Raw genomic sequence first — 19,688 nt, 5'->3', positions numbered from 1 at the left:
ATGGGGTTTATTATCATTATTTTTAAATAAACTAAATATTTTACAAGTTCTTAGTTTTAATTTCTAATATAGTAATTATCAATAGATGTAACTGGCAAAGACAAAAATTCTTTAGAGTCCTCAGGGTAATGGATCCTGAGACCAACATTTTTGAGAACTGCTGATTTAAACAGTATACTTCATCAATTAAAGTAATATACCAAGAATCTACCTGTAATTGCCTACTAATGTTATATTTTAAAATGCTAGTATTAGTTTTGTTTGTTAAATAAATTAGTGGGATCCAAGCCAGTTCCTTGATCCTTTGACTTGTATAAAATCTTCATTCTGTGATTATATTATATTATATTATAGAATATATTGAATGCTAAAATGGACCTTTTATTGGATAGATTCTAGAGGTCATGTTATCTTCAAATGTGGGAGGATAGAGATTAAGGGACTGGATACAGAATTCATACGTATTTGTACCAATATGTACAAATAGGATAGATGAAAGGGGGAATTGAGCATATGAATGCTAACATGGGATGTGTTTTCCTCCTAGACCAACATTTTGCTGTATTAAGTGATCTTCCAGGTGGTTTTGGTGCCCAATCCTTTTTAAGGTTGAGCAAGAATTTATAACAAAGAGTATTTTAATAACAGGCATTACTTATTTTGTGTGTAACTATATAGGCATGACAGAAAGTAGAACTCTTACTATTTCAGTATTTCTAAGAAGCTAGTTCCTGATCCAGTGGCTTACCTACCATGTAACATTTAATAATCTGTGATTTCAGAAGATTTTGGTGCAAAATTTTGTGCCAAATTAGTAGTTGCTAAATACAATTTATCAAGAAAAAAGCACAAATGCACAAAATAAAGAGTAAAATGGGAAAATAGTCACATATAGTGATGAAATTTTAAAAATTAAGATACTATACAAATAAACTTGAAAACATGGATAAAATTGGTAATATTCTTTGGTTATATAAATGACCAAAACTGACTCCAAAAGAAATTGACAATATAAAGAGACTGACTACTGCAGAAGAAATACCATAAGATGTCAAAGCATTACCTACCTCCTTTTTTCCACCTCCCACTCCTAACATTCCAAGAGAATACTTTTTAGCTCTTAATGAAAAGATAAAAATCATGCTTTATTTGTTCAAGCCTTACAAATTCATTTTATAAGCTTATAAATTCTTTTTATGTATGTAACATTTCAAAACTTTACAGAGAGCCTCAAGGAAACTGCAGACTAAATTTAACTTACAGGTATCAACTCAAAACTCTTGATAAAATATTAATAAATAGAATCCAGCAACCCAATTAAAGAATAATTTATACCCTCATTCATCATTATCTAAAGATAAAGACTGAGGGAGAGAATATCTTTTATATCAGAATGGGATAGTTCCTTATAAACGTTCCCACAGAGACTTCCCACTACTTTCCATTGGCTGGAATTGAATCATGCCCATGTCATATTTGCAAGGAAAGGCAAGAAAGCAATTATTTGTATTTTCAGCCTGTACCTTGGAGGTAGGCTTTTCTGTCAGGGAAGCCAATTGAAAGAATGGCTGTCATGTAAGCAACTAACAGTGTCACCCACAGTCACGGTATCATCTCTGTTCTTCTAAAGTATCTATCCTCTCTGTCTTTCTGTTCTTTTTCCTACTGCCGTTGCTTTAATCAGGTCCCCATCCCTTTTTTCTCCTTAGACCGTTACAAGAACTCTTGACTATTTTTCTTGTTTATGGTCTTGTCTCCCATTCAAACTATTATCTTAGTGCTTATGATAGTGATCTTCCTAAATTGCAAATATGATTGTCACTTACCTGCTTCCTGTCCTTCAGTGGCTCTGTAATAAAATTTTAGAGAGGCATCTAGACTCTCTAAAAGCATATGCTTTTAAGCCAGACTACCTAAATTTGAGTTTGAGCTATGCCAGTTATTGTTAACTGTGTGACCTTAAGCAAATTACTTAACCTCTCTGTGCCTGTTTCCTCATCTGTAAAATGAGAACTAGTACCTACCTAGTATAGGTGTTCTGAGAATTAAATGAGTAAATACAGTACATGAAAAACACAACACTGCCTGGCATATAGTTGGTGCACAATAAATGTTTGCTGCTGCTGCTATTACTGCTATTATTGGTTAGATGCCAAGTGAATACTGGAGTTTTTGTCTGCGTTTCTTATTTCTTGGGTTTTTCTCTTGATCAAAGTTAACACTGTAAGTTAAATATCTTCTCTTGAATAGGAACCGGAAGCTTTTGATAGATGTTTGGTGCCTGAGGACGTATGCATTGGTCACACCAAGCTCTCTTAGCTTTGAAAATTCTGTTTATCCCAAGAGATGGGACATTTTCCGCTGCTTATAATTTTATTGCCTGAGTGTGACAGGCAGTCTGCATACGCAATCATGTTTCATTTCAAAGCTGCCTCAAAATGTAACTTTTTGGAAGATATTGTAGGTGACAAGTAGTGATTCAAATTTAAGTTAATGTTCAACCGTGTATGATACCAATGAGATAAATCAACTGAAGTGACGGTTGAAGAGAGACAATGTGTACACATCTAAGTTTCCTAGCATGCTGGCAGTGACAACTACATTATTTGCTCTTCTGTCTTAAACATTAAAAATTTGGAAAAATGTGTCTTTGGATCAGAGCAATAAGATATTTCAGATAAATTTTTAACGTAACTTGGGAAATGTCAGTGGTTTATTCATCCCAAGCATTTCAGTTACTCATGATTTGCTGCGTATTTTGCACAGGAGTTTCAACTCTATTCAGTAACTCTTAAGAATTTATTTTTCTGGTGGCATAATATGCAGTAAGATTTCTGTTATATGATATTGTTGGGGAACAGTTGGTGATATCTGATTATTTGAAGCCAGGACTAGAGCTCCAGTGGTCTAGATTTAGAGGGCTGTGTTCTTAAGCATTATATGATAATTTTATAATGTGATATGCAAATTAAAAATTAGTTTATTAAAACGGTGTTGAATATAATTTAAACTTAGAAAAATTTTTCATCAAAATGTAATACACGGTTTGTGGTTAAAAATCACCACCTTGGGGCTCTCCCGGTGGCGCGGTGGTTAAGTACACATGTTCCACTTCGGCGGCCCAGGGTTCGCTGGTTCGGATCCTGGCTGTAGACGTGGCACCACTCGGCAAGCCATGCTGTGGTAGGCGTCCCACATACAAAGTAGAGGAAGATGGGCACGGATATTAGCTCAGGGCTAATCTTCCTCAAAAACAAAACAAAACAAAACACACCACCTTCCCTACCCCTAATCCCACTCCCCAGTAACACTTGTAACCGTTTTTATTTCTGCTTCTACCGTGCGTAATATTTTAATTTCTTTCTATAGTATGATTTTGGGGCTGGCCCCGTGGCCAGGTGGTTAAGTTCATGCACTCTGCTTCAGTGGCCCAGGGTTTCATCAGTTCAGATCCTGAGCGCAGACCTAGCACCGCTCATCAAGCCATGCTAAGGCGGCATCCTACATAGCACAACTAGAAGGACCTACAACTAAAATATACAGCTAAGTACTAGGGGGCTTTGGGGAGAAGAAGAAAAAGAAAAAGAAAAGAAGAAGATTGGCAACAGATGTTAACTCAGGGCCAATCTTTTAAAAAAAAGAAAGATAGTATGATTTTACTGTCTGTTCTTAATTTACCCATATTTGTCGTTAGTTCCCCACTATAAAGAAAAGATAATTTAACCCATACATCCTGCCCTTTCATCTTCTCTTTGCCCCTTCTTCACCGAGACTTTTGGAATTAGATTATTATTTTTAGTCTTTCTATTGGTTTCCTATACTCATAAATTTTTTGTTGTGTTAATTTTAGATGGTATATCTTGATTCCCCACCATGTAAGATAAAAACACTAAAACAACATCTTACTCTCTTACCTTCAAACTTTTATCAGCAATGCTTTTCTTTTCTTTTCAACATTATATATGTCCTACAGCCCTAAATGATTTCCCTTTGTCTTGAGTTTATTATGAAATTTTTCCTTATTATGACTCTCATTATTGTTTAATGTAGAGCTAAGTAATGTGCAATATTTTCTCTTTCTGAGTCCAGTAATTCATTGATATATTCAAAAGATATTCACTGAGTGCCTTCTGTGTGCCAGGGAATGTTCTAGGCACTGAGAATACAGCAAACAAAACACACAGAATCCCTGTACAGTGTATACATTCTAGTGGCTGTTAACAATGAACGAATAAATATGTATGAAGTACCCAGTATATCAAAGGAGAATTAAGTGTGAAGGAAGTGCACTGGGGGTAAAATTTAAAATAGGATTGTTAGGGAAGCCCTTACTGAAAAAGTGACTTTTGAGCAAAGACTCAAAGAAAGTAAGAAAGCAAGCATTCAGGTATCTGAGGAAGCAGATTGTAGACAGAGGGGGCAGCAAATACAAAGGCTCTGGGGTAGGAGAATGCATGGTATGTTAGAGGCACAATAAGGAGGTCCATGTGTTTACAGCAGATGGCACAAGTAGAGGTGAGATCAGGTAAGTACCAGGGTGCCAGATCATGTAGTTTAGTACTTTTCAATACTATCAGACCTATCACTTGGATTTTTACTACAAATATTTTATAATACTCCTTATACTGTCCTAAATAAAATATTTGCATAGTGTAACCTACTTATGCTTCCACACTTAAATATGTAAAAAAGAAATTTTTAAGAATATTGTACCATTGTGTGAATGCTTGGACATAACTACACTAGAAGACCTAAAGTAGTCTACCTTTACAGAGAGTCACTGTGGATGAGACGGCTGCAAGTGTAGACTGATGTGATGTATTGGCAACTCATAAACCACAAGTGGATTGCAAGTGGGTGATGTTATTTTCTGAAATGGTAAACACCTTTTGGTAAAATTCTTATCAAAGTACAGTCTTCCCATGATTGACACAGCAGTTGCATTTGTGCAAAAAATACTGTGTATGTATGTAAAATGGAGTTAGGATCTAATCTAAAACAATTACAAATAAGTTTTTTATTTATTCTAAGTGAATGTCTTACAGGAAGCAGGATGTCTGTCATCTATGGCCTCTTGCCCACTACCTATAAGTAATTTTCTCATTGTTACTAAAAATGCCCCTATACACTTCCTAAACACCCCACTTTGAAAAATCACTGGTGTGCGGCCTTGTAAATCATTTTAAGCACTTTGGTTTTTATTTAGAGTGAAATGGAAAGCCACTGGAGAGTTTTGAGCAGAGGAGTGACATTAAATGACTTAAGTTTTAAAAGGATCATTCTGACTCTTGTGCTGAGAATCCGCTGTAAAAGAGCAAGGGTGAGAGCAGTTAAGAGGATTTGCAAAAATCCAGACGAAAAATGATGTTGGCTTACTTCAGGGTGATAGTAGTAGAAGTGGTGAGAGGGGTCAAATTTGGGATGTATTTTATAGATAGAGCTGATAGCATTTATTGATAGATTAGATTTTTGAAGTGTCATAAAGAGAAAGAGAAGTCAAGGATGGTGCCAAGGTTTTTGAGATGAGCAATGGGAAGAGTAGAGTTGCCTTATATTATTTTGGGGAAGACTGTTGGTAGAAGAGTAGATTGGTGAATGCAGGATAATATCAAACATTATTTTGATTCTGTTATAAATGGTATCTTTTTAAAATTTTTATTTTCTGCTTATTGCTGTTATAGAAATACAATTGACTTTATAAAAATCATGATATAATTGACATATTAGTTTTAGGTGTACAACATATAATTCAATATTTGTGTATATTGCACAATGATGCACTTGTCTTTTGTATCTTGAAATTATATTTAGCGACCTTGCTAAACTCACTTAATAATTCTAGTAATTTATTTGTATATTCTTTTGGATCTGCTGCTAATACAATTATATAATCTGTGAATAATTATAGTTGTATTTCTTACATTCCAATCTTTATACTTTTTAAATTTCTTTTTGTTCCCTCATTGCGTTGATCAGAGCCTAGTGTACGATACTAGGTAGAATAGGTGATACCAAGAATCCTTTCCTCATTCCCAGTCTTATCACAGTTTTTCAGATTAAACAAGCTCGCTTCTATTCTTGGTTAAGAAATAATTTTAAAATTATGAATGGAAACTAAATTTTATCAAAAGCTTTTTCTACACCTATTGATAGGATTATAAGTTTTGTCTTTAATTCTGTTAGGTGGTAAGTTATACTTACTGAGTTTTTGGAATAGTCAACCAACCTTAACATTCCTGGAATAAACTCAACTTGATCAATATCCATCATGATCAAGTTGAGTTTATTGGGTATGTTGCTGGGTTCAGTTTGCTAATATTTTGTTCAGATATTTCACGTCTATGTTTTTGAGAGAGATTGGTCTGTAAGGTTTTTTTCTTATACTGTCCTTGTCAGGCTTTGCATTGAGAATTGAGGCTGGATTAGAGTTTTGGCAAGGCTCTGCCTGCCTCTGGTTTACTTCTACTCCTAGGGCATACTTTTCCAGGCGTTTCAACTGAGTGACTGTGGTGTTCACTGGAACCCATTCCTCTGATGGGCCATGAACTCTTAATTCTTCCCTCATCAGCAAATTGAAAATCCCAAAAACTCATTCTGTTTCATATGTTCTTCTGTTTCCTGTACTTCTTGTGAATTGGTTGTTTCAGTGGCTTGATCAGATTTAGCTTTGATTTCTTTTTTCCAGGAATTCTTCATTGGTCATATGAACTGTTATCAGAAGGTACACAATACCTGATTATCTATCTTTTTGTGAACACAGTAGCATTGATGATCGTTTTCTGAGATTTATTAATTCATTAAGGGTTTCAAAGTGGTGATAGTCCAATTCTGTCATCCCTTCTTCTTCATTTATCAGCTGTAATATTTCCATGAAGCAAAATTCCCCATATCTACTGTTTCGTTACCAGTGATGTAGTTTAATTAGAAAAGGCAGGATAATTTTATTTATGAAAGAAATAATAAACTGGTAGGAGGATCAGGCCTCACTTCAGACATAAGCAACATTACCAAAATGGATGACTCTCCCTGTTTGATCGACCACTTTTTTTTAAAGGAAGAATAACATTAAGTTAATGTATGTAAGAGCAGTAAACTATAAACTATTACTTAAATAGGAGAATTGCAGAGGTAATGTGAGATAGTTGAAAGAAGATAGTGAGATAGTTGAAAGAAGATAGATCTAGAAGTTAAAAGATCAGAGTTCTACTCCTGGGTCTGTTAATTTACTGGTTATATGACCTTGTCTAAATCACTTAACTTTTTTGACACCTAGTGTCACATTTGAAAAGTGGAGATTTTTAATCCCTTTAAGTTCTTTTCAGCTTTAAACTTATGCGATTAGATTTAATATGTATACTTAGGTCGGATGACTTGTTCAAATGTAGTTGTACTCCAAATTTATACTTAAAGAATAGCCTATTTTAATTTGATTTAACTACCTTCTTTGATTAAAGACCCCAAAGAAGTTTTGATGCCATGTTCTGCGCATTTGCATCCTGTATTTGCTATGTAACATAGGCTATGTATATGTGATATTATGCCTTAGAGTTTATAAATTAATGATTATTATGTCACTTTTTGTTAATGTTGGGAACTGCTGACTGTATAGTCTCTCACACAGAGCTCTGCATTTCTTCTCATGGATAACATTACCAAGGCAGGGGGGGAAATCTACTTTTTTAAAATAATTTTTTCAAGAAAAGGAAAAATGACTTAATTCATCCAAGAATGAAATTCCACATACTGGTTTTTCTAAAGTACATTTTTGTGAATAAAAGTCCCTTACTCAGAGGGAGTTTGGAAAAGGCATACAGACAAAAGAAGTCCCAGTGTCAAATATTTTAGCCATTAAAGCATAAATCAGCTGCAATTCTTCAGTGAGACAGTGTCTCAGAGAAGAAAAGAGACCTCTTTAATAATGTTTATTTCAATGGGCATGTTTTTCTCATAGTCTAATTTAAAGACACAGGCTGATTTCCATCTCCACATTTCCGAAATAGATTAAGCAGCTAAGAGTCAGTCCATATATGAGATATTTTTGTTCTCTTTCCCCCAAGTCTCCCTCCTACCCCCCCACCCTTTTTTTTTTACTGGCACAAATACTCATATGTGACCAGTTGAACTTATCAAGATGTTAGAATAAAATCCCATGGAAACAATTTGAAACCTTTATTCATTTCTCAGCACCTAAAGGTAAGTTAGAGATCATAAAACTTTCTCATTTTATTATTAATATAAAATGGAAACAGAGATTAAATGACTTGGAGGTAGTGTTAGAAATGAGCCTTAATACAGAAAAAGAAGAAAACACAGAATACATAATACTAGAGATAAGAAAGTGAGGAGACTCAATCACAGACTCAAGTTATGTGAATACTGTATAGTAAATTTGAAAATTTAGATTAAGAATGTTCTAGGAAAATAGACATTACTAAAATTAGCTAAAGTAGAAAAATAAAAGTTGAATAGCTTTATAACCATGAAAGAAATAGAGAAAGTTATTAAAATCCTGAAACTATCTCCCCCCAAAAACTGAGTTTAGATAGTTTAACAGGTCAGTTCTTTCAAAGCCTCAAAGAATGACTCTTATGGTATTTAACTATACCAGAGCATATGGGGGGGAAAAAAGAGGACGATTTCCAGATTTTTTTATGGCATTAACAAAATCCTGATACAACCACCTAACAAAGATAGCACAAAAACAAAAAGAAAACCATAGACCAACTCCCCATATGAATATACATGAAAAAGTAGGCAGGAAAATAGAACAAATGAGATCTGAAAGTATACTAAAGACTAAAGTAGGGTTTAACTCAAGAATCTGCAAATGATTCAGTATTAAGAAATTTGATATAGTTCATCACATTGGTGGGCTTAAGAAGAAAAGGACTTTATCATTGCAATGGAAGCAAAGTTGAAGGACTCACACTTCTCAATTTCAAAACTTAGTAGAAAGCTATAATAATCAAAACATTGTAGTACTGGCATATGGATAGATCTGTAGAACAGTGGAATAGACTTGAGAGTACAGAAATAAACCTATACATCTATAGCAAATTGATTTTTGACAAAAGTACCAAGACCGTTCAGTGGGGAAAGAATAGTCTCTTCAACAAATGGTGATGTAACAACAGGATTTCCACATGGAAAAAAATGAAGCTGGACCTCTACCTCACACCATATACAAAAATTAACCAAAATGGATCAACAACCTAAATATAAGAGTAAAAAACCATAAAGCTCTTAGAAGAAATGGGGGTAAATCTTCATGACCTTGGATCTGGCAATGGATTCTGAGATATGACACCAAAAGCATGATCAACAAAAGAAAAAATAGATAAACTGGACTTCATTAAAACCAAAAACTTTCCTGCATGAGAAGATATTATCAAGGAAATGAAAAGACAACTACAGAATGGGAGAAAATATTTAGAAATCATGTGTCTGATAAGAGTCTGGTATCCAGAATGTATAAAAGAACCTCATTTAAATGGTCAAAAGGCTTGAATAGAAATTTCTCCAAAGAAGATATACAAATAACCAAAAGTACATGAAAAGATACTCAACATCATTAGTCATTAGGGAAATGCATATCAAAACCACAATGAAGTACCGCATCACACGCACTTGGATGACTATATGTTAAAAAAACAAAAAGGAAAATAACAAGTATCGATGAGGATGTGGAGAAACTAGAACCCTCAGACATTGCTGGTGGGAATGTAAAATGGTTCAGGTTCTGTGGAAAGCAGTTTGGTGTTTCCTCTAAAAGCTAAACATAGAATTACCATATGACTCAGAAATTCCACTGCTGGGTATATATCTAGAATAATCGAAAACAGATACTCAAATAAATACATGTACACTCATGTCTATAGCACCACTATTCATGATAGCCAAAGGGTGGAAACAGCTCAGAGGTCTCTCAGCAGAATAGATAAACAAGCTATAGTACAGGGGCCGGCCTGGTGGCACAGTGGTTAAGTTCGCATGTTCCACTTTGGTGGCCCGGAGTTTGCCGGTTCAGATCCCAGGTACAGACATGGCACCGCTTGGCAAGCCATGCTGTGGTAGGCATCCCACATATAAAGTAGAGGAAGATGGGCATGGATGTTAGCTCAGGGCCAGTCTTCCTTAGCAAGAAGAGGAGGATTGGTAGCAGATGTTAGCTCAGGGCTAATCTTCCTCAGGGAAAAAAAAAAAGGACCATTTGTGGGCCAGCCTGCTGGCGCAGCAGTGAAGTGCGCACATTCCGCTTCAGCAGCCTGGGTTTTGCCGGTTTGGATCCCCGGTATGAACATGGCACCACTTGGCAAGCCATGCTGTGGCAGGCATCCCACATATAAAGTAGAGGAAGATGGGCTCTGATGTTAGCTCAGGGCTGGTCTTCCTTCATCAGCAAAAAGAGGAGAATTAGTGGCAGATGTTAACTCAGGGCTAATCTTCCTAAAAAGAAAAACCAAAACTATGGTACACACATAACAATGAAATACTACTCAGCTATAATAAGCAATGAAGTGCTCATACATTCTACAGTGTGGTGAACCTTGAAAACAGTGTGCTAAGTGGAATATGCCAAACACAAAAGGTCACATATTGTATGATTCCATTTATGTGAAACATCCAGAATAGGGAAATCCATGAAGACAGAATACAGCTTTTTGCTTGCTAGGGGTGGTGGAGAGGGGCAATGGGGAGCAAATTCTTTATGGGTACAGATTTTCCTTTTGGTGTGAAAAAACTGTGTTGAAACTAGATAAAGGTGTGCTTGTACGACATTGTGAATGTACTAAATGCCACTGAATTATTCTCTTTAAAATGGTTAATTTTATTTGATGTGAATTACATCTCAATAAAGAAGTGTTAAAAATATTTATTATTCAATCCCAATAAATCTTCTTAGTAAAACAGGAATAGCATAATACATTCTTTAAATGATTGGAAAACTATCCCAGAGTCGTGCATAATGGTGAAACATTTACACTGAATTTGGGAGGAAGATGAGGTAGCTCTTGAGCAGCACTGTCACTCAACACTGAGTTAGAGATGGCGATCAGTACCTTTGGATAAGAAAATAAATAAAAACTGTAAATGTTGGAAATCAAGACAACATTTTTTGTCTTATTTGTTTGTTTCTGCAGATGATGCCTATCTGAAAAACCCAAGAGAAGTGACCAAAAAAGTTGTTTAAAATTATAGGAAATTCCAGTATTTTGACTACTTATAAGATATATTGAAATCAAGAGATAGAAAAAACACTTAGTTTAGTTGGAAAATACTATGGGTCTTCTGCTTCTGGCAGAATGTGGATTAAGCTAACATAGACATACTCCCAATACAAATATCTAGAAATGCTGAATACATTTTCAAACAAACATTTTCTTAAAGCATCGCTGAACTGTCAGTAAAGACATATCTCTCCAGTTACCATAAATTAAAAGTGAATTTGAAAGCAAGGCAGGAATCATGGTAGCTGATGGAGCAGCCTAGGAGGGAGAGGATTTGTGAAATAGGTAGTCCTTGGTTTTAACAACCATTCTGTGAAAGTCTTGGACTCATAAAAAGCAGAGAATTAGAACTGGGAACCCAGCTTAGAATCAGGACCTTTAATGGGCTTTACAATCAGTGAAATAGAGAACTAGAAGGAAAAGCAAAAAAACAAAAAAACAAAAATAGGAAACTTGCCTCTACTCAGACCCTGGGTGGAAAAAGGAGTCTCTCTGGAAAAATTGAAACCATGGATTTGGACTTCATATGCTATAATCTGCATGGTCTGTGACTCCTCAAATTAGTGTACAGTAGATTAAAAGGTTATAAATCATATATGGAAATGATCAGCAGATACAGTAAAGGATTATTCAATAAAGGGCAAGAGGATTAGTACTCAAAGAACTTGAAATAATTGACTATAGTGGAGATTTTAATATATGCAGATATAAAATCATTAGAAACATAAAAAAATGAATTCAAACCATAAGGAAAAAATAAGACAATGGAAAAAAGTAATAGGCAGATTTGACAATCAAATCTGAGCTTCTAAAAATGAAAAATAACTTATTGAAATTGAACTTAGTCAATAGATTAAGTAGTGGATTAGACCTAGCTGAAAAAAGAACTGATGAACTGGAAGATAGATTTGATCAAGTTACCCAGAATGCAGCACAAGGTGATATAGAGAAAATATGAAAAAGAGATGAAGAAACATGGATGAACAAATTTAAAAGTTCAGTAGCACTAGCAGGCCTAATGGAAGCTCCAGGAGGAGATAAGAGGATAAATTCATTCAAAGCAGTAATTGAATCCTTGGATTTAAGAAGCAAATAGAATAAATAAAAATTAGTCTAAGACATCTATGTCCAATTGATTTTTGAAAAGGGTGCAAAGTTCACTCAATGGGGAATGAATAATCTCATCGCCCAATGATGCTGGGACAACTGGATTTCCACATGCGAAAGAATAAAGTTGGATCCCTACCTCACATCATATAAACAGTTAACTCAATGGATCAATGACCTGAATAAGAGAGTAAAAACCATAAAACTCTTAGAAGAAAACACAGGAGTAAATCTTCAAGACTTTGGATCTGGCAGTGGAGTCTTAAATATGACACCAAGAGCAAGAACAACAAAAGAAAGATAACATGAACTTCATCAAAATTAAAAACTTGTTCATTAAAGGACATTTTCAAGAAATTGAAAAGACAACCTAAAGAATAGCAGAAAATATTTGGAAATCTTATATCTGATAAGGGTTTAATATCCAGCATATATAACTACTCTTACAACTCAACAATTTAAAGGCATAGAACCCAATTTTTAAAAGGGCAAAGGATGTGAATAGATAATTCTCCAAGGAAGATGCACAAGTAGCTAATTAGCACATGAAAAGATAGATGCTCAACATCATTAGTCATTAGGGGCGTGAAAGTCAAAATTGTGAGAGACCACTTCACACCTATTAAGATGGTGTGATTTTAAAAAAAGAAAGAAAATGAAGTGCTGACGAGCATGTAGAGAAATTGAAACCCTTGTACGTTTTGATGGGAATGTAAAATGGTGCAGCACTATGGAAAACAGTTTGGCAGTTCCTCAACAAGCTAAACATATAATTACCCCATATGACCCAGCAATTCTACTCCTAGGTGTATACCAAAGGAATTGAAAGCAGGGACTCAAACAGATACTTACATGTCAGCTATTCACTGCAGCGTCATGGAGACAACCCAAGTGTCTGTCAACAGATAAATGGATGAACAGAATTTGGTGTATACATACAGTGGAATATTATTCCACCATTAAAAGGAATGAAGTTCTGATACATGCTAGAGTATGGACGAAGCTTGAAAACATTATGCTAAGAGAAATAAGCTATACACGAAAGAATAAATATTGTATGATTCTGCTTATATAAAATATCTAGAATAGACAATTTCATAGAGACAGGAAGTAGATTAGAGGTTACCAGGAGCTGGGGGAGGGGAAAACTGTGGGCAGTCATTGCTTAATGGTTACAGAGTCTGTATTTGGAGTGATGAGAAAGTTTAAGTAGTAGATAGTGGTGACTATTGAACAATATTGTTAATGTAATAAATACCAATGAACGGTACGGTTAAAAATGGCTTAACTGATAAATTGTGTTATATGTATTTTACCACAATTTTTAAAACTTAATACTATAATATACCCAAAACTATTCTATTGTACACTTTAAGTTAGTGAATTGTATGGCATATGAATTACATCTCAGTAAAGCTACTAAAAATAATTAGTCTGTTTCCAAGACACATGAATGAAACTGTAGATATCAAAGACTAAGAAAAGCTTAAAATCAACCAAAATGAAAAAGACAAATTATGTACAAATAAAAATATAATGGGTTGCACACCTATTAGAATGGCCAGAATGCAAAACGCTAACAGCACCAATTGCTGGCAAGACTGTGGAGCATTCATTGTTGACAGGAACTTTCATTGTTAGTGGGAATGCAAAATGGGACAGTCACTTTAGAAGACAATTTAGTAGTTTCTCACAAAACTAAATATACTCTTACCATATGACCTAGCAATCACACTCAAACTGAATGAGTTGAAAACTTATATCTACACAAAAATCTGCACACAGATATTTATAGCCACTTTCTTCATAATTGCCAAAACTTGGAAGCAACCAAGATGTCCATGAATAGGTAAATGGACAAATAAAGTGTGGTACATCCAGGCAATGGAATATTACACAGCGCTAAAAAGAAATGAGCTGTGAAGTTATGAAAAGGCCTGGGGGAATCTTAAATGCATATTACTAAATGAAAAAAGCCAATCTGAAAAGGCTACATACTGTAGGATTCCAATTCTGACATTCTGGAAAACGATTGAGACAGTAAAAAGATCAGTGGCTGCCAGAGGGTAGGGGGGAGGAAGAGATGAATAGGAGGAGTGCAGAGGATTTTCAGGGCAGTGAAACTACTCTGTATGATCCTACAATAGTGGATACCTGTCATTATACATTTGTCAAAATGCATAGAGTGTACAACACCAAAAGTAAACCCTAATGTAAACTGTTGACTTTGGGAGATAATGATGTGTCAATGTAGGTTCATCAGTTGTAGCAAATGTACTACTCTGGTGTGGAATGTCGATGGTGGAGGAAGTAGGGGTTTGTCGGTGGGGGCACCAAGGGTATATGGGAACTCTTGGTACTTTCTGCTCAATTTTTTTGTGAACCTAAAGCTGCTTTAAAAAATAAAGTCTGTTCAAATGTTGGAGGGGTTGTGGAGAAAAAGGAACCCTCACACACTGCTGGTGGGAATGCAAACTGGTGCAGCCACTATGGAAAACAGTATGGAGATTCCTCAAAAAATTAAAAATAGAAATACCTTATGACCCAGCCATCCCACTACTGGGTATCTATCCAAAGAACTTGAAATCAGCAATTCCAAAAGTCCCGTGCACCCCTGTGTTCATTGCAGCATTATTTACAATAGCCAAGACGTGGAAGCAACCCAAGTGCCTATCAACTGATGATTAGATAAAGAAGATATGGTATATATATACAATGGAATACTACTCAGCCATAAAAAAGGATAAAATCGTCCCATTCACAACAACATGGGTAGACCTTGAGGGTATTATGTTAAGTGAAATAAGCCAGACAGAGAAAGACAATCTCTCTATGACTCCATTCACATGTGGAAGTTAAACATGTAGACAAAGAGAACAAATTAGTGGCTACCAGGGGAAAGGGGGAGAGGGGTGGAGGGTGGGCACAAAGGGTGAAATGGTGCACCTACAACACGACTGACAAACAATAATGTACAATTGAAATTTCACAAGGTTGTAAACTATCATAATCTTAATAAAAAGTGAAAAAAATAATCTGTTAAAAAGAATATATATACAGATATATGTATATAAATAATGGGCAAAACCAGTTTACAGTAGCAACAAAAATTATTAAATACTTATTAATCTAGAAAGAAATGTGCAAAAGTGTATTTGAAGGCTACCATAAAACTTCAGAGACATAAAAGACTTGAATAAATAGTATTAGATGGAATGGGTCAATTTTATAATGTCGGTTTTTCTCAAATTAACCAATGCATTTAAGGCAATCTTTTTTCTTCTTCTTCTTCTTCTCCCCAAAGCCTCCCAGTACATAGTTGTATATTCTAGTTGTGAGAAAGGCAATCTTAATTAAAATCCTAAAGGTTTTTTGGGGCAGGAACTGCAAAATTATTCCAAAGTTGATCCCCAAGAATAAACATGGGAAATAACCAGGAAAATTCTGTGGGAGAAAAATTAGTGAAAGTGATCATCCCAAAACATATATTAAAATATATTCTTAAACTGTAATGATCAAAGTAGTATGTTATAGTGCCAAAATAGAAAGAAATATCAGTAGAACAAAATAGAAAATCCAGGATAATGAAAATTTTCAAAATATATATTTGGTATTTCAAGTCAGTGATCAAAGATAGAGAGTAGATTAAAACACAAAATAAAATTTAAAAAACTTGACATATGTGTGATAAGGTGTCAAGAATGAGCCATCAATATTTCTTAAAACGTCAGAACAGTGATACAGATAGCTCAATTGCTGAGATTTTACTCTTTCCCAATACTTGATTTTCTTTTCTCATTGGACCAAGAAATTAAGAATATATTATTGGGCTTTGAAAAAAGCCAACTATCAACAGAACATGAAGAAATACTTTCTAAGAGCTGAATTCAAACAAAGAGTTATTTAAAAGTCCACTTGTCGGGGCCAGCCCAGTGGCATAGTGGTTAAGTTCACACACTTCGATTCAGTGGCCCAGAGTTCACGGGTTCAGATCCTGGGCACGGACCCAAGCCATGCTGTGGTTGCATCCCACATACAAAATAGAGGAAGATTGGCACAGATGTTAGCTCAGTGACAATCTTCTTCAAGCAAACAGAGGGAGATTGGCAACAGATGTTAGCTCTGGGCCAATCTTCTTCACAAAAAAAGAAAAGAAAGAAAAAGTCCACTGGTTGCTAACTTCTAAGCTGAAAAATGCAACTTTCCAGAATTTGAGTGTAACATGCCTGTCACTATAGCATCTGCCTGAATGATGAAAAGTAGTTTTCAGTGGCAAAATACTCTCTTTCTGGATGTGAATTCAGTTTAAACATCTAGAACTATTTAACAAAGCCACCAAACACTTGACATTTTTTTAAGCCTATAATTTTGAATTAAAATGTTTCTAATTTAATAGAAAAAAGAGATAAACAAAGGTGACTAAATGTGGAATGTATCTTAAAGCTCACGCTATCCCTTACTGTACCAGACACAGATAGACTGGTGAAAAATTGCTATCAGTATCCTTTCTTATTGATAGGAAATATTATTATATATTATTTTTAATGTGGTAATTTAAAAATTCTCTAAAAGTTGAGATTTTTATGTGTACTGAATATCCATAATGAATTCAGTGATGTTGAGTTTGAGAAACATTGCTTCACCACTGTTCTTCAGCTGTAAAACTAAATGTGGATCTAGATAGAAAGTGAATGCTAGAAAATGAAACTTATAATCAAAATCCCCTGGATTCATGAGAATCCAAAATAGAATATATAAGTATTTATATCTTCTTGGATTTTGTATTATTCAGATTTTGAATAGGCTTTACTCCTTCAGCTTAGAACTATGTGTAATGTGTTATTTGATTCACTGTAAAGTGAGCTTCCTTGCTGTTTTATATAATATTTATTCAAAATTATAGCTGTTACAATTCTTTAGACACTTAATGATTTTGGCCTTAGTTTATGATCTTTATGTTTGATACCTCAAGTATTTTGTTAGCTAAGGTCCAGCAATTTCCTAAATTAATTTTAATACATTGGTTTTATGAATTTCTTGAGTGTTGGAAAGATATGAATAAAAATGAAAAATTCAATGTATGAGTTTTTTAAGACTGTTCTGCATCAGGCTGGTTGGATTTCAGCATTCACTAGCTGAATGACCTTGGAAAGGTTACATAAACTCTCTATGCCTGTGTTTCCTGGGGCTCTGGTTATTCTGCTCCACCATGCATTCCCAGTTATTTCACTTCCATCTAGGGCCAAATGGTGGGAGATACAGAAAGGGGAAAAAAGCCTAAGGGAGGTTGGCCCTATCCTGGAATCACAGTGCTACTAAACAGAGAAGAAGGTTTCCCTCCCTCAGAAGTGTGGCTCTTGCAGTTTTCCACTACTCCTACCACCGCCACTGTAGGATTTCTCCAGGGCTGTGGTGTGAGAGAACAAAGAAAAGGGAGATGAGTAAAAGGGAAAGGGATTCCTGTACTCTCTCTGAAGAGGAGGAGTTCCTTTACCTGGTCCTTGAGCCAAACCTAGAGTACCTTTCCCGGGGTTCTGTCAGTGCCACAGCTTTCACTTCTGGATATCTGGCTGTGTTAAGTTCAGGCTGGAGGTACCAAAGAGGAGGAGGAGAGGAGGAGGTCAGCTCCCTGCCGGTTCAGAAATACCTTGAGTTCTGGTATTCTCTGATTCATCTTCTGCTCTTTACAGAGACCTCGAATAGGTGCTCCATGCATTCTGTCCAGGTTTTCTGGTTTCATTCAGTAGGTGAGACAGGCTAGAGTGTGTCTGCTCCATCTTACCCAGAACCAGACCTCAAATTTCCTTTTAAAAGAGAGCACTTGGGGCCGGCCTGGTGGCTTAGTGGTTAGGTTCATGCAATCTGCTTCTGCGGCCCAGGGTTCCGCAGGCCTGGATCCCAGGTGCCAGACCTACACACCACTCATCAAGCCATGTTGTGGCGGCATCCCATATACAAAGTAGTGGAAGATTGGCACGGGTGTTAACTCAGGGACAATCTTCCTCAAGCAAAAAGAGAAAGATTGGCAACAGATTTAGCTCAGGGCCAGTCTTCCTCAGCAAAAGAAAAAACACCCAGAGAACGCGCATTTGTAATATTACCACCATCCCTTCTGCTTTTCTAACCCAAGACCATTCTCATACTAAGGTACAATTTGAATTGTATTACTACCTTGCAAAAAAAGCCTTATTAGCTCTTCACTGTGTCTAGGATTAAGTACAGACGTGTTTTGGCATTCACATCCCCCAGCTGCATATACCTCATATTCCAGCCAAACAGGAATACTTGCTGATATATCCTATTACACATTTGTAACTTTTGTTAAATTGTCTCTGCCTAAAATAGTTTCCCGACCTTTCTACCTCTTCAAATTCTACACATCTTTTAAAACTCAGCTGCACTACCTTCTTAAAATTTGTTTTAGTTCTCTACCCTGCTCTTACGTGCTCCTCATAAAAGGAGTATGTGATCTTTTCAGCCTTTGAATAACTGTTATTTCTGTTAGTGCCTTTTTCAATATGTCTATGTGTGTACAGGTATACGTATGTGTATATACATATATCTATACATATGCATACACACAGTTTATTTTAAGATTATTTTTATGTTTAGAGATACACTAACTGTGTCTAGCGCAGGCTATTATGCCTCAATTCCAATAGATTCAAGTAACATTTAGTGCCTACCATGTACTTTTTCACTTACTCCTCTATAACACCTCTTTGAGATATTTATTCTAAATCTTGTTTGTATGAGGACAGTGAGGGTAAGTAAAGTAACATTATCTTAACTCTTCTACAATGATTGTGAGTTTCTTGGGAGTAGGAGGTTCCATATTCAGTTTTCTACTACCTAATACCTATGGTATAGTAGCTACTGAGTAAACATAGCAATGGTATTAACTGTTTTTTTTTTCCCTACAGTATCTTGGCCATGTAGAAGTTGATGAATCAAGAGGAATGCACATCTGTGAAGATGCTGTAAAGAGATTGAAAGCTGTATGTATTTGATGGTTGCCAGTGTTGATCTATTTACTGTAAATATTTTCTTAAAAGATTTTGCTCAGGAAATTTTAGTGACCCACTATCCAGTAAGAACAGTGTTTCTCTTAAGGCAAAAGATGTGGGCTCACTAATAAAGAGCATCTCATGTTGTCTGTCCAAAGGTATAAATTATAAAGATCAACTTCTTCAATTTAGGCTAAATGTTATCCAAAAGATACTTTTGATTCAGAATCCATATTAAACAGTAGTATGAAATCTTATAGATGACTAATGTTCTAAAACCAGGATAAAGTTGGTACAGTTAGTGTCTTAACCTAACTGTGATAACTGGGTTATAAATTACTAATTT

General features: G+C 35.4%; 1 protein-coding gene across 50 annotated transcripts in view; it reads left to right on the top strand.

Moving 5' to 3' along the window:
- NUMB (NUMB endocytic adaptor protein) overlaps positions 1-19,688 on the top strand; it is a 183,548-nt gene that overhangs the window by 128,026 nt on the left and 35,834 nt on the right. For all 50 annotated transcript variants that reach the window (XM_070250076.1, XM_005605302.4, XM_023628063.2 and 47 more), the window contains one exon: positions 19,259-19,333. In XM_070250076.1, the coding sequence (XP_070106177.1) occupies positions 19,259-19,333 (75 nt within the window). The remainder of the gene's footprint in view (positions 1-19,258; positions 19,334-19,688) is intronic.

Source organism: Equus caballus, chromosome 24 (genome assembly GCF_041296265.1).
Source record: "Equus caballus isolate H_3958 breed thoroughbred chromosome 24, TB-T2T, whole genome shotgun sequence".
Taxonomy (NCBI): Eukaryota; Metazoa; Chordata; class Mammalia; order Perissodactyla; family Equidae; genus Equus; species Equus caballus.
Note: the sequence above shows the minus strand (reverse complement) of the source record. Positions and strands in the feature narration are given on the sequence as shown.